Genomic DNA, 16836 nt, shown 5'->3' with positions numbered 1-16836 from the left:
TAAATATGTTTTTGTAGGCTTTGTATGACACAGTAATAATACATACATGTGATCAACAACCCCAAAATTACAGGACGATGTTCAACCACCACTAAACCTCCATAACGTTGTGATCAGGAGGACATAGGTGTCTACCACAATGACGATGTAACACCCTGATTCACCTAGGAAGTGTTGTAGTGTGTGGACAGCCCAGCTGCAGCATGTTGGAGTCAGCATACAGAGATGACTTCTGCAGTGTGGAGCCGAAGAAGGGGCTGGATGCCAAGCGTCTACCCCAGAAGAGGGAGCGGAGCTTCACAGACCTGGAGAGCAGCCTGACAGTGGGCCAGTATGTCCTGTGTCGATGGTCTGATGGCCTATACTACCTGGGGAAGGTCCAGAGAGTAAGTGCTCAATAGAAAACATTCCTGTTATCAGTCAAATACTGTAGTATACTGCCACACAATGGTTTGGATTCATTTGATTTACTACCCAAATACCGCTATTCACAAACTGTGATGGTTTCTCTGTAGTTTTCTGGGACCACATCTGTTATTCCTGTTTTATGAAAAATCTATTGTAATACACTATGAGAATAAAACTGTAATAAGGTTGCTGTGAACAACTTGCCTCCTGCCTCATACTGGCTGTTTTCACTTTTCCATTCAAGGTGAGTGCCTCCAAGCAGAGCTGCTTTGTCACTTTTGAAGATAATTCAAAATTCTGGGTTCTCTGGAAAGACATCCAACATGGTGAGTGAAGAGGGACTAGAATATTGTTGTTGTCACAGTGTTCAATAAAAAACGTGAATTAATCAAACGTCAAATGTACTATACCCAACATCTTCAATGAATGTACAGTGGGGCAAAAAAGTATTTAGTCAGCCACCAATTGTGCAAGTTCTCCCACTTAAAAAGATGAGAGAGGCCTGTAATTTTCATCATAGGTACACTTCAACTATGACAGACAAAATGAGAGAAAAAAATCCAGAAAATCACATTGTAGAATTTTTTATGAATTTATTTGCAAATTATGGTGGAAAATAAGTATTTGGTCAATAACAAAAATTTATCTCAATACTTTGTTACATACCCTTTGTTGGCAATGACAGAGGTCAAATGTTTTCTGTAAGTCTTCACAAGGTTTTCACACACTGTTGCTGGTATTTTGGCCCATTCCTCCATGCAGATCTCCTCTAGAGCAGTGATGTTTTGGGGCTGTTGCTGGGTAACACAGACTTTAAACTCCCTCCAAAGATTTTCTATGGGGTTGAGATCTGGAGACTGGCTAGGCCACTCCGGGACCTTGAAATGCTTCTTACGAAGCCACTCCTTCGTTGCCCGGGCGGTGTGTTTGGGATCATTGTCATGCTGAAAGACACACCCACATTTCATCTTCAATGCCCTTGCTGATGGAAGGAGGTTTTCACTCAAAATCTCACGATACATGGCCCCATTCATTCTTTCCTTTACATGGATCAGTCGTCCTGGTCCCTTTGCAGAAAAACAGCCCCAAAGCATGATGTTTCCACCCCCATGCTTCACAGTAGGTATGGTGTTCTTTGGATGCAACTCAGCATTCTTTGTCCTCCAGACACGACGAGTTGAGTTTTTACCAAAAAGTTCTATTTTGGTTTCATCTGACCATATGACATTCTCCCAATCTTCTTCTGGATCATCCAAATGCTCTCTAGCAAACTTCAGACAGGCCTGGACATGTACTGGCTTAAGCAGGGGGACACGTCTGGCACTGCAGGATTTGAGTCCCTAGCGGCATAGTGTGTTACTGATGGTAGGCTTTGTTACTTTGGTCCCAGCTCTCTGCAGGTCATTCACTAGGTCCCCCCGTGTGGTTCTGGGATTTTTGCTCACCGTTCTTGTGATCATTTTGATCCCACAGGGTGAGATCTTGCGTGGAGCCCCAGAATTGAGGGAGATTATCAGTGGTCTTGTATGTCTTCTATTTCCTAATAATTGCTCCATTTCCTAATATTGCAGATTCAGTCTTCCCAGCGTGGTGCAGGTCTACAATTTTGTTTCTGGTGTCCTTTGACAGCTCTTTGGTCTTGGCCATAGTGGAGTTTGGAGTGTGAATGTTTGAGGTTGTGGACAGATGTCTTTTATACTGTTAACAACTTCAAACAGGTGCCATTAATACAGGTAACGAGTGGAGGGCAGAGGAGCCTCTTAAAGAAGAAGTTACAGGTCTGTGAGAGCCAGAAATCGTGCTTGTTTGTAGGTGTCCAAATACTTATTTTCCACCATAATTTGCAAATAAATTAATTACAAATCCTACAATGTGATTTTCTGGATTTTTTTTTCTCATTTTGTCTGTCATAGTTGAAGTGTACCTATGATGAAAATTACAGGCCTCTCTCATCTTTTTAAGTGGGAGAACTTGCACAATTGGTGGCTGACTAAATACTTTTTTGCCCCACTGTACATCCACAGGTACACCTCCAATTTACTCAATGATGTCAGTTAGCCTATGACATCACTTTCCTGAATTTTCCAAGCTGTTTAAAGTCACAGTCAACTTAGTGCATGTAAACCTCTGACCCACTGGAAATGTGATACAGTGAATTATAAGTTGCACAATTGTTAAACAACAGATTATGCACAAAGTAGATGTCCTAACCGACTTGCCAAAACTATAGTTTGTTAAAACTTCTTAGGGATAGGGGGCAGTATTTTCACGTCCGGATGAAAAGCGTGCCCAAAGTAAACTGCCTGCTACTCAGGCCCAGAAGCTAGGATATGCATATTATTAGTAGATTTGGATAGAAAACACTCTGAACTTTCTAAAACTGTTTGAATAATGTATGTGAGTATAACATAACTGATTTGGCAGGCAAAACCCTGAGCACAATCCATCCAGGGACATTTTTTTTTTTAGGTCAATCTGTTTTCCATTAGTTTTCTATGGTAAACCCTTTTTATTAGGAATCTGCTTGCAGTTCCTATGGCTTCCACTAGATGTCAACAGTCGTTAGCCCCAAAACTTCGTTGCTCTAGAGGAGATCTGTATGGAGGAATGGGCCAAAATACCAGCAACAGTGTGTGAAAACCTTGTGAAGACTTACAGAAAACATTTGACCTCTGTCATTGCCAACAATGGGTATATAACAAAGTATTGAGATAAACTTTTGTTATTGACCTAATACTTATTTTCCACCATAATTTGCAAATAAATTCATTAAAAATCCTACAATGTGATTTTCTGGATTTTTTTTGCTCATTTTGTCTGTCATAGTTGAAGTGTAGCTATGATGAAAATTACAGGCCTATCTCATCTTTTTAAGTGGGAGAACTTGCACAATTGGTGGCTGACTAAATACGTTTTTGCCCCACTGTATGTCTGCTGATAATATGGATCTACACCATACAGGTTCAACATATCAAAAGCTCGCTCTAAAAGCCATTAGTAATGTAATCCACTTTGAACAGCATTGCACAACATCCTAACGGGAAATCATTGACATTTTGTGCTGTAGCTCTGTGGAACCTCATGAAGCTGTTTTAGGCCTTTATTCCTTAACACTTTTTCATTGGCTAGCCAACACTTGTACTATGTAGTAGGCCACTTAATGGTATATTTAGATAATTCCCTAAAGGATTTAGCTGTCCTTCAAACTCTTCAACTGTCACGTTTCATTGAAAGGCTGATTTATGTCAGTAATTCCCTGCCAATTGCTTCTAATTTAATATCTTGTATGTTTTGTCTACATGTTGGTTTCATGTAGCTGAACGATGAGAAAGCTGAGAATCCCACTCCAGCTCTTCATTCATCATTGAATATACCCTAATGCTATTCTTCTCTCCCAAAACATGCAGCTGGAGTTCCGGGGGAGGAACCCAAATGCTCGGTTTGTTCTGAAATGGTGCTGGTGTCTGACAATGAGATCCTGATATGTGGGAAATGTGGAATAGGTGAGTCACTGTAGAGTAATGTATAGTCGGACACTTCAACATTAAAACATAAGTGGTGAAGTTCCCCTTTAAAGGAGGGTGTGGCTACACCCATCTATCTTGCCCTGATATAGCCTACAAGAGGATGTTGGTTCTTTACAAGCCATGGTTAAGTGGGAGGAGATCGCATTGCTTATTGCATACAGGGTTCTGTATGCTTCTATATTTACTTCCATAACTTTGTTTAACTCTTTTAATGATTTAACACTCACTCTAAAAGCATAAGCTGTATCTTTGAACTGTGGTAAATGGACTGGAACAACATATAGAACCTAAGATGGGGACAATGTGTCCAACTTGATCAAAAGTAGCCTAACTGCATCAAGTTATCTTCTACAGTTAAAGTGGAACTGGACATTTTCAAGTTGGACAAGGCAAGTGCACACCAAGCCTCTGTGACTCATAACATAATTTACTGAAGCCTGTGTACGTTAAACTAAGTACTTTCCATGGATGTTTGTCTTATAGAGTCCGGTCTCATTTGCAGTCTACGGTTTGCAGGTCCTGTCTTCAGGCTGTGGTCTTGTTGGTTCGGTTTTTACATGACACTTAATTAAAGTCATTGGGAGAATCTCAATTGCATCCTCTCTCCTCGCCTCCTTCTGGAAACCCATTGAAGGAGAATGTCAGAGGGGAGGGACCTCTGGCTTTCTCATCAAATGGGTTGAGAGAAGAGGACGCGAGGAGTATGTAATTGAGATTCTCCCATTGATTGCTTTGGGAGTCCACTCCTGGCTTCCTCTAACATTTGCTGATCAAGGGATTAAAAGCTTCTAGTTGGTTCGGTGCCACCTTCAGATAAACATAACACATTGATGTGGTTGAAAGTGCGGCCGGCAGTAGCGCTTTCATTAATCCATTCATTTATTTCTATTGGGTTTGAGATGATCCAAGGCAAGCGATATTTTTCAAATATTTAACCATTATTTAACTAGGCAAGTCAGTTAAGAACAATTTGTTATTTACAATGATGGCCTACCCCGGCTAAGCCCTAACCCAGATGACGCTGGGCCAATTGTGCGCCGCCATATGGGACTCCCAATCACGGCCAGTTGTGATACAGCCTGAAATTGAACTAGGGTCTGTAGTGACGCCTCTAGCACTGAAAGGCAGTGCCTTAGACAGCTCAGCCACTTTGGAGTTCCGGGGGAGGAACCCAAATGCTCGGTTTGTTCTGAAATGGTCTTGGTCCTCTTGTTTTTGTTTTTTCCAGGTTACCACCAGCAGTGCCACCTGCCAGAGGTGGAGAGCTCAATGGATTTGTCACCATGGTTTTGCAGGAGGTGCATCTTTGCTTTAGCTGTGCGGGTGAGTATTATTAATAGAACAACCTGCTCAAGGAAAACAAAACTGACTAATATAATGTATAAATGACTGTTTATCTAGGGTCTAGTTCAGTAGTGAGAAAACATTTGGAAAAGGAGTGAAATGGAGAGGCACTATCTAAACATGTCCAATAAGAAAACACATTTTTGTTTTCTGTTTTAAAACATTTCACTATGATGTGTCCTACAGATCACTGTCCTATTGCCGAACCATGTTGACGTGGCTGTTTCTTCTCTTCACAGAAAGGGGGAGCTCTCAAAAAGGGCGCTATCGCAAAAGCACTGCAGGCCATGAAGCAGGTGCTTACCTACAACCCAGCAGAGCTGGAGTGGGATTCTCAGCACCGCACAAATCACCAGCAGTGTTATTGCTACTGTGGAGGACCTGGAGAGTGAGCGTGCTGGCTAGACACACTGTAGCATAGCATTTACATATCCACACTTTTAAAATCCATTAGCAGCTTTTGTGACTCAATGAAGGCACAGCAGCTGTATTTGATTCAGATGGGCACAGCAGCTGTATTTGATTCAGATGGGCACAGCAGCTGTATTTGATTCAGATGGGCACAGCAGCTGTATTTGATTCAGATGGGCACAGCAGCTGTATTTGATTCAGATGGGCACTGCAGCTGTATTTGATTCAGATGGGCACTGCAGCTGTATTTGATTCAGATGGGCACAGCAGCGGTATTTGATTCATATGGGCACAGCAGCTGTATTTGATTCAGATGGCCACAGCAGCTGTATTTGATTCAGATGGGCACAGCAGCTGTATTTGATTCAGATGGGCACTGCAGCTGTATTTGATTCAGATGGGCACTGCAGCTGTATTTGATTCAGATGGGCACTGCAGCTGTATTTGATTCAGATGGGCACTGCAGCTGTATTTGATTCAGAAAGATGCCTCTTAGCACTCTGTTGCTCATTCAGTGACTACTACTTTTCACTAAATGGCTGCTTTCCACCCAGGTGGTACTTGAAGATGCTGCAGTGTTTTCGGTGTCAACAGTGGTTCCATGAGGCCTGTATCCAGTGCCTACAGGAGTCCATGATGTTTGGAGATAGGTGCGTAACATTGTTATCAAACAAGAGGTTTTATTCCCACGGTCCGGTAGGGCTGAGCGATATGGCCTAAAAATCATATCTAGATTTTTTTCAAAGTCATGGGGGATTTACGATATACTGTATATTTTGATTTTTTAAAACGTTTTCCCTGAATAAGCCTTGTTGTGCAATAAGGGAACGGGTGATACCTAGTCAGTTGTACAACTGAAATGTGTCTTCCGCATTTAACCCAACCGCTCTGAATCAGTGAGGTGCGGGCGGCTGCTGTCTTTAATCGACAACCACGTAAAGGTCAATACACTGCATGTAAAATTCTACCTAGGTTAACTATAAGCCTTCCACAACCATAAAACCCACTAATAATTATTTTATCAAAATAGTTTAACCTGCTTTTTTTTTTTTTTTTTTTTTTTTACAGTAATCACTGATCTGGCTTTCAAGTCTGTCTATGAAAATGGCATTTCTGAAGAAAATGTAACCAGAATCATGCACATGCAATAATAATGACCAACTTCTAGTAGTAGGCACATGCTAGTGAGTAGCCAGCTCATATTTAAAGTCGAGCCAACTTGGATCTATTTGCTTGCTAAAAAGAGAGTAACTGTTATTAATACACCCTCCTGTCCATCTCAAACTGTTTGAACATCATAGCCTGTGCACAGTGTACACAGCACAGAAGAGTGAAGGAGACGAGACCAGAAAGACATAAAAAGCTCATGAAAACAAACAGAAAAACATGATTCTTTTGATACAGGCATTTGGAACATTGCGCTATAAAATCAATTGTAATTAATCAAATTGATATACAGTGCATTAGGAAAGTATTCAGACCCCTTGACTTTTTCCAAACGTAACGTTACAGCCTTATTCTAAGATGTATCAAATTAATGTTTTGCCTCAATCTACACAATACCCTATAATGGCAAAGCGAAAATGTGTTTTAGACATTTTTGCAAATGTATTAAAAATGAAAACAGAAACACCTTATTTACATAAGTATTCAGACCCTTGGCTATGAGACTTGAAATTGAGCTCAGGTGCATCCTGTTTCCATTGATCATCCTTGATGCTTCTACAACTTGATTGGAGTCCACCTGTGGTAAATTAATTTGATTGGACATGATTTGGAAAGGCACACACGTGTCTATATAAAGTCCCACAGTTGCCAGTGCATGTCAGAGCAAAAACCAAGCCTTGAGGTCGAAGGAATTGTCCGTAGAGCTCCGAGACAGGATTGTGTCGAGGCACAGATCTGGGGAAGGGTACTAAGAATATTTCTGCAGCATTAAAGGTCCCCAAGATCACAGTGGCCATGGAAGAATTTTGGGACCACCAAGACTCTTCTTAGAGTTGGCCGCCTGGCCAAACTGAGCAATCGGGGGATAAGGGCATTGTTCAGGGAGAGATCAAGAACCCGATGGTCACTCTGACAGAGCTCCAGAGTTCCTCTGTGGAGATGGGAGAAACTTCCAGTAGAACAACCATCTCTGCAGCACTCCACCAATCAGGCCTTTTTGTGGTAGACTGGCCAGACGGAAGCCACTCCTCAGTAAAAGCCACATGACAGCCGCTTGGAGATTGCCAAAATGCACCTAAAGGACTCTCAGATCATGAGAAACAAGATTATCTGATGAAGGCAAGATTGACCTCTTTGGCCAGAATGCCAAGCGTCACATCTGGAGGAAACCAGGAGATGCCAGGACCAGCTCATCACCTGGCCAATACCGTCTCTACGGTGAAGTATGGTGGTGGCAGCATCATGCTGTGGGGATGCTTTTCAGTGGCAGGAGGACTAGTCAGGCTTGAGGGGGAAAAGACCGGGGCAAAGTACAGAGATCCTTGATGAAAACCAATCAATTACATTTATTTATAAAGCCCTTCTTACCTCAGCTGATGTCACGAAGTGCAGAACAGAAACCCAGAGCGCTCAGGACCTCAGACTGGGGCGATGGTTCACCATTCAACATGACAACGACCCTAAGCACACAACCAAGACAACGCATAAGTGACTTTGGGACTCAATGTCCTTGAGTGGCCCAGCCAGAGGCTGGACTTGAACCCGATCGAACATCTGTAGAGACCTGAAAATAGCTGTGCAGCGTTGCTCCCCATCCAACCTGACAGAGCTTGAGAGGATCTGCAGAGAGAAATGGGAGAAACTCCCCAAATACAGGTGTGCCAGGCTTGTAGCGTCATTCCCAAGAAGACTTTAGGCTGTAATCGATGCCAAAAGTGCTTCAACAAAGTACTGAGTAAAAGGTCTGAATACTTATGTAAATCTGATATTTCATTTTTTGTTGTTGAATAAATTAGCTAAAAATGTCTAAACAGTTTTTATTTTGTCATTGTGGGGTATATTTGTGTAGATTTATGAGGGGAAAAATGACAATTTATTCAATTTTAGAAGGCTGTAATGAAACAAAGTTTGGATAAGGTGAAGCAGTCTGAATACTTTCCGAATGCACTGTAATGCTCAGCCCTACGGTCAGAGCAAATCCTGGGAAGTCATAAGACATATCATGGAAGTCGAAGGTGTAGCCAGGTGACCGAGGGCCAATATTGATTTTGATTTCCCCTAGAGGCATGTGACCTGTGCTTTCTCCTCCTCTGATCTTTCTTCCTTTCTCTTTCAGGTTTTACTTGTTCATCTGTTCCGTGTGTAATAAAGGACTGGAGTACATTAAGCGCCTGGCTCTCCGATGGTAAATGGCTATTATTTTCCTACCTACCTCTGAGGCTCACTCAGGGGTACTTTAAGAATACAAAAGGCATTTGTGTCGTATAGTGCAGGATGTATGCATGCATGCAATGATTGTGCTCTTGTGCGCATAATGTCGTAGGGATAGATAAAGTTGTACAGTATTGCACTGTATTGGTGTTAATACACATAGTGGTGCTGTGAACGATTCAGGCAGCACAATAGCTCTGATTAAGAGGACTACATTTACACCTCTCTCTAAACCCAATTTCTTATCTGCTAACCCATAGGGATGTATAATTGAGAATTCCATTTATGAAGATGATGAAATACATTGTCATACTCATACCTTATGATCTGATATGCACCTTTTACTTGTGAATGCTGCAGGTGAGGGTTCGGCACTCATTAATTGCTATCAGCTCTAGATACATTACAATCAGTTCATCTTTAGATTTTCAGGCCTTCAAGGAATTGTGTGATTTATTTTTATTTGTTTATATATATATATATATATATGAGGTTTTGCATGGCAATATTGTCCAATTTGTCAAAAATATGGTTTGATTCAACCATATTATGTAGGGATGTAACGATTCACTGATACGCATCGGTCACGATTCAAATATGTAATCTGCAAGTGCAACGGTCCGCGGGAGCCCAAACCGATCCAAATGAAGCATGCATCGGTAAGAAAACCAAATCAAACATTACGAATCGGCAGTTCACTAATGTTTATTACTCATATAATTGTTTTCTGCCTTATTCCAAAAATACACGACATGGCCAAAAGTAGGTGGACACTAGAGGTCGACCGATGCCGATTATTGGATGACCAAAAAGCCGATACTGATTAATCGGCCGATTATTATTTTTTTTTATTTTTTTATTTGTAATAATGACAATTACAACAATACTGAATGAACACTTATTTTAACTTGATATAATACATAAATTTAGCCTCAAATAAATCATGAAACATGTTCAATTTGTTTTAAATAATGCAAACACAAAGTGTTGGAGAAGAAAGTAATATGTGCCATTATGCAATATGTGTCATGTAAAATATGTGCCATGTAAAAAAGCTCAAGTTTAAGTTCCTTGCTCAGAACATGAGAACATATGAAAGTTTGTTCCTTTTAACAGGATACTTCAATATTCCAAGGTAAGAGGTTTTAGGTTGTAGTTAATATAGTATTTATAGGACTATTTCTCTCTATACCATTGACTATTGGATGTTCTTATATGCATTATAGTATTGCCAGTCTATAGCTTCCGTCCCACAGTATAGCTTCCGTCCCTCTGCTCGCCCCTACCAAGGCTCGAACCAGGAACACATCGACAACAGCCACACTCGAAGCAGCGGCTCCACAAAAGCCGCGGCCCTTGCAGCGCAAGGGGAATAACTACTCCAAATCTAAAAGCGAGTGACGTTTGAAACGGTATTAGCGCACACTCAGCTAACTAGCTAGCCATTTCACATTGGTTACACCAGCCATTAGCCTGATAGGCTTGAAGTCATAAATAGCTCCATGCTTGAAGCACAGCGAAGAGCTGCTGGCAAAACGCATGAAAGTGCTGTTTGAATGAATGATTACGGGCCTGCTGCTGCTCAGTCAGACTGCTCTATCAAATCAGACTTAATTATAACATAATAACACACAGAAATACGAGCCTTTGGTCATTAATATGGTCGAATACGGAAACTATCATTTCGAAACAAAACGTTTATTATTTCAGTGAAATACGGAACCGTTCGGGATTTTATCTAACGGGTGGCATCCCTAAGTCTAAATATTCTTGTTACATGGCACAACCTTCAATGTTATGTCATAATTACGTACATTTCTGGCAAATTAGTTCGCAATGAGCCAGGCAGCCCAAACTGTTGCATATACCCTGGCTCTGCATGCAATGAACGCAAGAGAAATTACACAATTTCACCTGGTTAATATTGCCTGCTAAACTGGATTAGTAGTTATAACTAGTGTTTATGATTGATTGTTTTTTATAAGATAAGTTTAATGCTAGCTAGCAATTTACCTTGGCTTCTACTGCATTCACATAACAGGCAGGCTCCTCGTGGAGTGCAATGGTTAGAGCGTTGGACTAGTTAACTGTACGGTTGCAAGATTGCATCCCCTAAGCTGACAAGGTGAAAATCTGTCGTTCTGCCCCTGAACAAGGCAGTTAACCCACCGTTCCTAGGCCGTCATTGAAAATAAGAATGTGTTCTTAACTCAATTGCCTAGTTAAATAAAGGTATAAAAAAATATATATTTAAAAAAGTATGCTCTGCTAGAGCTGCCCCGGTCAACTGTAAGTGCTATTATTGTTAAGTGGAAATGTCTAGGAGCAACAACAGCTCAGCCGCAAAGTGGTAGGCCACACAAGCTCACAGAACGGGACCGCAGAGTGCTGAAGCACGTAGCGCGTAAAAATCATGTGCGAGTTCCAAATTGCCTCTGGAAGCAACATCAGCACATTAACTGTTCGTTGGGAGCTTCATGAAATGGGTTTCCGTGGCCGAGCAGCCGCACACAAGCCTAAGATCACCATGTGCAATGCCAAGCGTCGACTGGAGTGGTGTAAGGCTTGCCGCCGTTGGACTCTGGAGCAATGGAAACATGTTCCCTGGAGTGATAAATTACGCTTCACCATCTGGCAGTCTGATGGAAGAATCTGAGTTTGTGGATGCCAGGAGAACGCTGCCTGCCCAAATGCATCGTGCCAACTGTAAAATTTGTTGAGGAGGATTAATGGTCTGGGGCTGTTTTTCATGGTTCGGGCTAGACCCCTTAGTTCCAGTGAAGGGAAATCTTAATACGATATTCTAGATGATTCTGTGCTTCCGACTTTGTGGCAAGAATTTGGGGAAGGCCCTTTCTTGTTTCAGCATGACAATGCCCCCTTGCACAAAGCGAGGTTCATACAGAAATGGTCAATGTGCGGGGGCACCGGTTATTTGAGGTAATATGTACATGTAGGTAGAGTTATTGAAGTGAGATGATAACAACAGAGTAGCAGCTGTGTAAAAGAGGGGGAGAGGGGAGGGCAATTCAAATCAAATCAAATTTATTTATATAGCCCTTCGTACATCAGCTGATATCTCAAAGTGCTGTACAGAAACCCAGCCTAAAACCCCAAACAGCAAGCAATGCAGTTGTAGAAGCACGGTGGCTAGGAAAAACTCCCAAGAAAGGCCAAAACCTAGAGAGGAACCAGGCTATGTGGGGTGGCCAGTCCTCTTCTGGCTGTGCCGGGTGGAGATTATAACAGAACATGGCCAAGATGTTCAAATGTTCATAAATGACCAGCATGGTCCAATAATAATAAGGCAGAACAGTTGAAACTGGAGCAGCAGCACGGCCAGGTGGACTGGGGACAGCAAGGAGTCATCGTGTCAGGTAGTCCTGAGGCATGGTCCTAGGGCTCAGGTCCTCCGAGAGAGAGAAAGAAAGAGAGAATTAGAGAGAGCACACTTAAATACACACAAGACACCGAATAGGACAGGAGAAGTACTCCAGATATAACAAACTGACCCTAGCCCCCCGACACATAAACTACTGCAGCATAAATACTGGAGGCTGAGACAGGAGGGGTCAGGAGACACTGTGGCCCCATCCGAGGACACCCCCGGACAGGGCCAAACAGGAAGGATATAACCCCACCCACTTTGCCAAAGCACAGCCCCCACACCACTAGAGGGATATCTTCAACCACCAATTTACCATCCTGAGACAAGGCCGAGTATAGCCCACAAAGACCTCCGCCACGGCACAACCCAAGGGGGGGCGCCAACCCAGACAGAATGACCACATCAGTGACTCAACCCACTCAGGTGATGCACCCCTCCCAGGGACGTATGAGAGAGCCCCAGTAAGCCAGTGACTCAGCCCCTGTAATAGAGTTAGAGGCAGAGAATCCCAGTGAAAAGAGGGGAACCGGCCAGGCAGAGACAACAAGGGCGGTTCGTTGCTCCAGAGCCTTTCCGTTCACTTTCCCACTCCTGGGCCAGACTACACTCAATCATATGACCCACTGAAGAGATGAGTCTTCAGTAAAGACTTAAAGGTTGAGACCGCGTTTGCCTCACATGGGTAGGCAGACCGTTCCATAAAAATGGAGCTCTATAGGAGAAAGCCCTGCCTCCAGCTGTTTGCTTAGAAATTCTAGGGACAATTAGGAGGCCTGCGTCTTGTGACCGTAGCGTACGTGTAGGTATGTACGGCAGGACCAAATCATAGAGATACGTAGGAGCAAGCCCATGTAATGCTTTGTAGGTTAGCAGTAAAACCTTGAAATCAGCCCTTGCTTTGACAGGAAGCCAGTGTAGGGAGGCTAGCACTGGAGTAATATGATCAATTTTTTTTGGTTCTAGTCAGGATTCTAGCAGCCGTATTTAGCACTAACTGAAGTTTATTTAGTGCTTTATCCGGGTAGCCGGAAAGTAGAGCATTGCAGTAGTCTAACCTAGAAGCGTTTCCTTGTTTGTAATACATCTCATTCAATGCTGTCTAAATGCCTCAGTCTGGTGGTATGTAAACAGCTGCGAAAAATACTGAACTTTCTAGGTAGATTGTGTGGTCTACAGCTTATCATGAGATACTCTACCTCAGGCGAGCAGTAGCTCGAGACTTCCTTAGATATTGTGCACCAGCTGTTATTTACAAAAAATAAATCGTCCGCCACCCCTTGTTTTACCAGACGGCGCTGTTCTATCCTGCCGGTACAGCATATGACCAGCCAGCTGTATGTCGATAGTGTCATCATTCAGCCATGACTCCGTGAAGCATAAGATATTACAAGCCCTTGCATAATATGTGGGGAATTGTTGATTTGGCAAAAACAATTGCAATCATGGGATCCTGGAGGGACTGGTTTCTGTTAAACATGCGTATCTTTTCCCCCCTCTCATTTCATCTCTATTTTGAGCTCACTGATTGTCCCTGGTTTCTTATCCAGGGTGGACGTGGTGCACTTGGCACTTTACAACCTGGGAGTCCAGAGTAAGAAGAAGTACTTTGAGCTGGAGGAGATCCTTAACTTTGTCAGCAACAACTGGGAGCATTTCCATTTGGGCAAGGTTAGAACCACCAAATGAATTCCTGTCTGAATTCTGAGTAGGAATCCGGATAGGAAGTTGATTAATGCCATCTCAAGTCAATTGCATCAGACTAACATTTTGATATTCCCCACAGCTCTCCAATACTCCTCCAATAGAAAGAGGCCAATATCTCCTTGATGCTCTGAACAACTACAAGAGCAAGTAAGACATCTCTCTCCGTTGTATTCAGATAATGCATTATAAAACTCAACAGCATATACTGAATCTGCCAATGTAATTCTCATGTCCAGCTAACAATAATATAGTATGGCCCCCAACATTCAGTAAGTTGTTTACTTTTTGTTCTGGGTGATAAGAGTATTTGTTACAACAGACATGTTACTTGCCTGAAGGTTTATTTGTTGACATCACACCTCCTTTACCAGACCATGACCTTAACATCCCCTCTGTATTTCTCCAGGTTTCTCTGTGGGAAGGAGATCAAGAAGAGGAAATGCATCTTCCGCCTGAGGACACGCGTTCCACCGAACCCTCCCTCCAAACTCTTTCCCGAGAGGGCCCAAAATGAGGGATGGAGAGGACGAAAGAAAGGCCCAGACAGGAACAGGTATTTCACGGCGTTGTGATATGCTTGTTTTCATGGGAAACTGTGTATTTCAATGAGGCCTGTCTTGGCTCAGTCAGAAAGTGTTAATCAATGTTAATGATGCTATAAGGCTGTGCCGAATTGTCACCCAATAATCCTATTGTTTGGTCAGAAAGTGAAAGTTGTCTCTTTAGCTCTCTCCCGGCAGAGAAGAGGAGGAAGAAAAGGTCAAAATGGCTGCTGGAGGACGCCATTCCCAATGTAAGTTCTCGGATTGTCACAAGATCCTCCCTCATTCTCAAAACACCTCACATCAAACCACCTTTCTGCTGTTTGAACTAGAGGTCGACCGATTATGATTTTTCGACGCCGATACCGATTATTGGATTATTATTTTTTATTTGTAATAATGACAATTACAACAATACTGAATGAACACTTATTTTAACTTAATATAATACATCAATAAAAATCAATTTAGCCTCAAATAAATAATTAAATTTGGTTCAAATAATGCAAAAACAAAGTGTTGGAGAAGTAAAAGTGCTATATGTGCCATGTAAAAAAGCTAACGTTTGAGTTCCTTGCTCAGAACATGAGAACATATGAAAGTTGGTGGTCCCTTTTAACATGAGACTTCAATATTCCAAGGTAAGAGGTTTTGGGTTGTCGTTAATATAGTATTTATAGGACTATTTCTCTCTATACCATTTGTATTTCATATACCTTTGACTATTGGATGTTCTAATTGGCACTATAGTATTGCCAGTGTAACAGTATAGCTTCCGTCCCTCTCCTCGCCCCTACCTGGGCTCGAACCAGGAACACATCGACAACAGCCACACTCGAAGCAGTGTTACCCATGCAGAGCAAGGGGAACAACTACTCCAAGTCTCAGAGCGAGTGACGTTTGAAACGCTATTAGCGCGCACCCCGCTAACTAGCTAGCCATTTGACATCGGTTAAACCAGCTATTAGGCTGATAGGCTTGAAGTCATAAACTGCGCTGTGCTTGTGAAGAGCTGCTGGCAAAACGCATGAAAGGGCTGTTTGAATGAATGCTTACGAGCCTGCTGCTGCTGCCTACCATCGCTCAGTCAGACTGCTCTATCAAATCATAGACTTAATTATAACATAACACACAGAAATACGAGCCTTAGGTCAATAATATGGTCGAATACGGAAACTATCATTTCGAAAGCAAAACATTTATTATTTCAGTGAAATATGGAACCGTTCTGTATTTAATCTAACGGGTGGAATCCCTAAGTCTAAATATTCTTGTTACATTGCACAACCTTCAATGTTATGTCATAATTACGTCAATTCTGGCAAATTAGTTCGAAATGAGCTAGGCTGCCCAAACTGTTGCATATACCCTGACTCTGCGTGCAAGAAAAGTGACACAATTTCACCTGGTTAATATTTTTTATAAGATACGTTTAATGCTAGCTAGCAACTTACCTTGGCTTACTGCATTCTCGTAACAGGCAGTCTCTCTGGAGTGCAACGAGAGGCAGGTGGTTATAGCTTTGGACAAGTTAACTGTAAGGTTGCAAGATTGGATCCCCGAGCTGACACGGTGAAAATCTGTCGTTCTGCCCCTGAACAAGGCAGTTAACCCACCGTTCCTAGGCCGTCATTGAAAATAAGAATGTGTTCTTAACTGACTTGCCTAGTTAAATAAAGGTATTATTATTATTATTATTATTTTAATCTGCAAAATCGGCGCCCAAAAATACAGATTTCCGATTGTTATGAAAACTTGAAATCGACCCTAATTAATCTGCCATTCCGATTAATCGGTCGACCTCAAGTTTCAACCACACTGAACGATCCAAACCCCTGGTTATTTCACTCATTCCTATCTCTGATGGTTATCAACGTGGCAAGAATCCCTCCCTTCTCCATTTGTCTGTGCTCTTCTTTTTTCTTTCCCTCTGACCACTGTCCATCTTCTAAAAGTCTGTCTTCTCTCTGCCATGTCCCATGAAGAACTTATGTGTCATTGCCCTCATCACTGTCTCTCTCCACAGTTCTACTCAAAAGGGGATTACAGTTGGCCTTTGAGGCATTTTACTGACAAATCCCCCTGAACAGAGCAGTGCATGTCTGGTCCCCAGGCATATTCATCTCAAACAACA

The 16836-nt window shown here is 42.3% G+C and overlaps 1 protein-coding gene across 4 annotated transcripts in view; it reads left to right on the top strand.

Annotated features, from left to right (window-relative positions):
* Window positions 1-16836, top strand: part of LOC112263361 (PHD finger protein 19) — a 30331-nt gene that overhangs the window by 1061 nt on the left and 12434 nt on the right. Inside the window, exons 2-12 of one of the 4 annotated variants that reach the window (XM_024439510.2) lie at window positions 181-386; window positions 653-734; window positions 3816-3911; window positions 5164-5258; window positions 5519-5667; window positions 6245-6340; window positions 8974-9042; window positions 14004-14124; window positions 14240-14307; window positions 14567-14713; window positions 14887-14953. In XM_024439510.2, coding sequence (XP_024295278.1) covers window positions 204-386; window positions 653-734; window positions 3816-3911; window positions 5164-5258; window positions 5519-5667; window positions 6245-6340; window positions 8974-9042; window positions 14004-14124; window positions 14240-14307; window positions 14567-14713; window positions 14887-14953 — 1173 coding nt within the window. In that variant the 5' untranslated portion in view covers window positions 181-203. Of the gene's footprint in view, window positions 1-168; window positions 387-652; window positions 735-3815; window positions 3912-5163; window positions 5259-5518; window positions 5668-6244; window positions 6341-8973; window positions 9043-14003; window positions 14125-14239; window positions 14308-14566; window positions 14714-14886; window positions 14954-16836 lie in introns of all 4 variants that reach the window. The other 3 variants (XM_024439508.2, XM_024439507.2, XM_024439511.2) reach the window with 3 other exon arrangements.

This window comes from Oncorhynchus tshawytscha, linkage group LG12 (genome assembly GCF_018296145.1).
Source record: "Oncorhynchus tshawytscha isolate Ot180627B linkage group LG12, Otsh_v2.0, whole genome shotgun sequence".
Classification (NCBI taxonomy): Eukaryota; Metazoa; Chordata; class Actinopteri; order Salmoniformes; family Salmonidae; genus Oncorhynchus; species Oncorhynchus tshawytscha.
The sequence above is the reverse complement of the archived record's forward strand: the minus strand, read 5'-3'. Positions and strand labels throughout refer to the sequence as shown.